We start from the raw sequence: 2,244 nt of genomic DNA on the forward strand, positions 1-2,244 counted from the left end.
TTTTCTTGAGTGTGGTGTGTCCTTTGCTGAACCAGTCTCCTGCGAGGATAGTGTAGTCGTCTTCCGGATCAGGATAGGGGACAGGAATGAGCAAGCGGCTGTTAATACGAAGGCCTCCAAAACCGCCGGCTGCCTTATGCATAACTGTCGACGGATAATACATGTAGCTACCTATTTGGTCCTTGACCTGGAAGTGATAGGTGTAATTCTTCCCAGGGGGGATAGGGCAGTTGGTTCCGAGCACACCATCTTGCCAGGAGTTCTTCCTCTGTTGTACGCCGGTCCTGCAACCAATTCCATTGTCATACAATTAACTCGATTTCTGCATAGCTAAAGAACTAGTTCAGAGAAAAGAAGTCTAATCAATCTGATCTTGAATTGTACTAATTGTTTACCATGTCAGAAGGAATGGCTCATCGAGGTTATTGAAGACATTGACCACTACGTTGTTGTTGCTGGTAGAGTTGATATTTGGCCCTGGGAACTGACCGTTGATAAGAATGCCTTGCTGGGGAACACCCGTGGGAGAGATGGTACCATAGGTGACGTTCCAAGTGAAGAAAAGGTAAGGGTCTTCGCCACGGACCGCCAACATTGATGCAGCCCAGAGGCATAGCAACAATATTAACATCACTCCATTCATCGTCCCTTTTTTCTCTCGTTGCCTGCTTTCTGTAAAATCGTCTCGAAAGAGCTAATTTCGTGATTACTCTGTTTATCCCTAGTGGAAGAAGATTTTGTTTGCCTTGATGATCTATGAACTGAATGGGTTCTTGGCTCATGCCTTTTTATACAGGGGATCCGTTCCTGCACATGTATTGTCAACCACGCAACTCCCGCAAATATCCCTGTGCTCACTCTTCACTCGAGATCCTTACATTACGCCCTTCCTTTCATTTCATCCCTTTACTTTCAATATATGCTATTTTTAACAGTAACAGATTTTACTACGTAAACAACTCGTTTCTAGAATTTCGCATTTTTCTTTCTAAATCTTCAACAAAAAAGCTGAATCCAGTACTAATAGAACATAGATATAAAACATACAACCCACACACTCGCACACACCCATATATATATTATATTGACATTAGTTTTGTCTTACAAAAACAAAGATATTACTAAATTAATAAATAAATCTTACAAAAATTGATAAACTACATCATTTAATAATCAAACATAATTTAATTACCAACATCAATCCAGTGTGTTCCCAATGAGACTATCCACCAAGGTTAAAATGGGAGATTCCAATTCCAAGATTTTATATTAAAATTTTGGACGTAAGAATGGGGACATGGGAAGCGAGTAGGCTCCCTCCTTTTTGTATCTTGAGGTTTTGCGAGTCTTCATATTTTCCAAGAAAACTTAGAAATGTGATTAGTGATGCCAGTTTATATATATCACACACGACAACCAACTAATCAACCTAGTATTTAGTTGCTTAACGAAAATAATTATGTTTTGTCATTTTATTGCTTAACGAAAATTTGAGGATACTTGAAAAAAGGATTAAGAAAATTTGAGGATACTTGAAAGAAGGATTAAAGTCATTCACAATATGTTTTTTCCTTTTCTTTTCCTTCCTTCAATATATAGGAGGGAAATAAGAGGAGGAAATGAAAATGAGCGAGTTAACTTTCAAAAAAAAAAAACGAGAGAAGAAAATGAGTGAGTTTGTACTTTTTTCTTCTTTTCAAATCTAATTCTTCTAAATGTCGAAGGAAATGACTCTTTCAACTTATGTTAAACAATTAATGTACAACTCTACCCTTTTTAATTTTTGGTTTCATTCATTCTATTTTCCATCCTTCTGACCAATTATAATGAAAAACAACTTTCCTTCCTCTTCATTAGTTTTTATTTCCTCACCTTTATCCTTTCCCTATATTTTCCTTTTGTCCTACCAAACATATAGTTTTTCCTAACACTATCAAAGGAAGAAAGAAAAATCAAGGGAAGGGAAAAAGATGGGAAAGAAATGAAGAAAATTTCTTTTTAATTTTTTGTGTTTGGTAAGGATGATGAAAAAAATAAGTATCTTAGACTAATCAATCCACTTAATCCAGTCATGATCTGCCTAATCCATTTAATTAATCATAATGTTTTTTTTGTGAAAATAATAAAATTTCATTAAGGCTTAAGAGATTAAAAAAAGGGAAAAAAAGAAGAAGCAAGGGAATGTAGAAAGGAAGAAAAAAACTAATTCTGGGGGAAGGAAAAAAGAATGAAAGAAGAAAATTA

At 35.7% G+C, this 2,244-nt stretch overlaps 1 protein-coding gene across 1 annotated transcript in view; it reads right to left on the reverse strand.

The window, feature by feature from the left end:
• LOC110412283 (L-ascorbate oxidase homolog) overlaps positions 1–743 on the reverse strand; it is a 2,869-nt gene extending 2,126 nt beyond the window's left edge. Inside the window, exons 1-2 of the mRNA XM_021422812.1 lie at positions 396–743; positions 2–284 (exon numbers count right to left, since the gene is read on the reverse strand). Of these exons, the coding sequence (XP_021278487.1) occupies positions 2–284; positions 396–643 (531 nt within the window). The 5' untranslated portion in view covers positions 644–743. The remainder of the gene's footprint in view (position 1; positions 285–395) is intronic.
• Between the last annotated feature and the right edge of the window lie 1,501 nt (positions 744–2,244).

The sequence above is a fragment of the Theobroma umbraticum genome, unplaced genomic scaffold (genome assembly GCF_002168275.2).
Source record: "Theobroma umbraticum cultivar Fairchild unplaced genomic scaffold, ASM216827v3 scaffold_95.0, whole genome shotgun sequence".
Classification (NCBI taxonomy): Eukaryota; Viridiplantae; Streptophyta; class Magnoliopsida; order Malvales; family Malvaceae; genus Theobroma; species Theobroma umbraticum.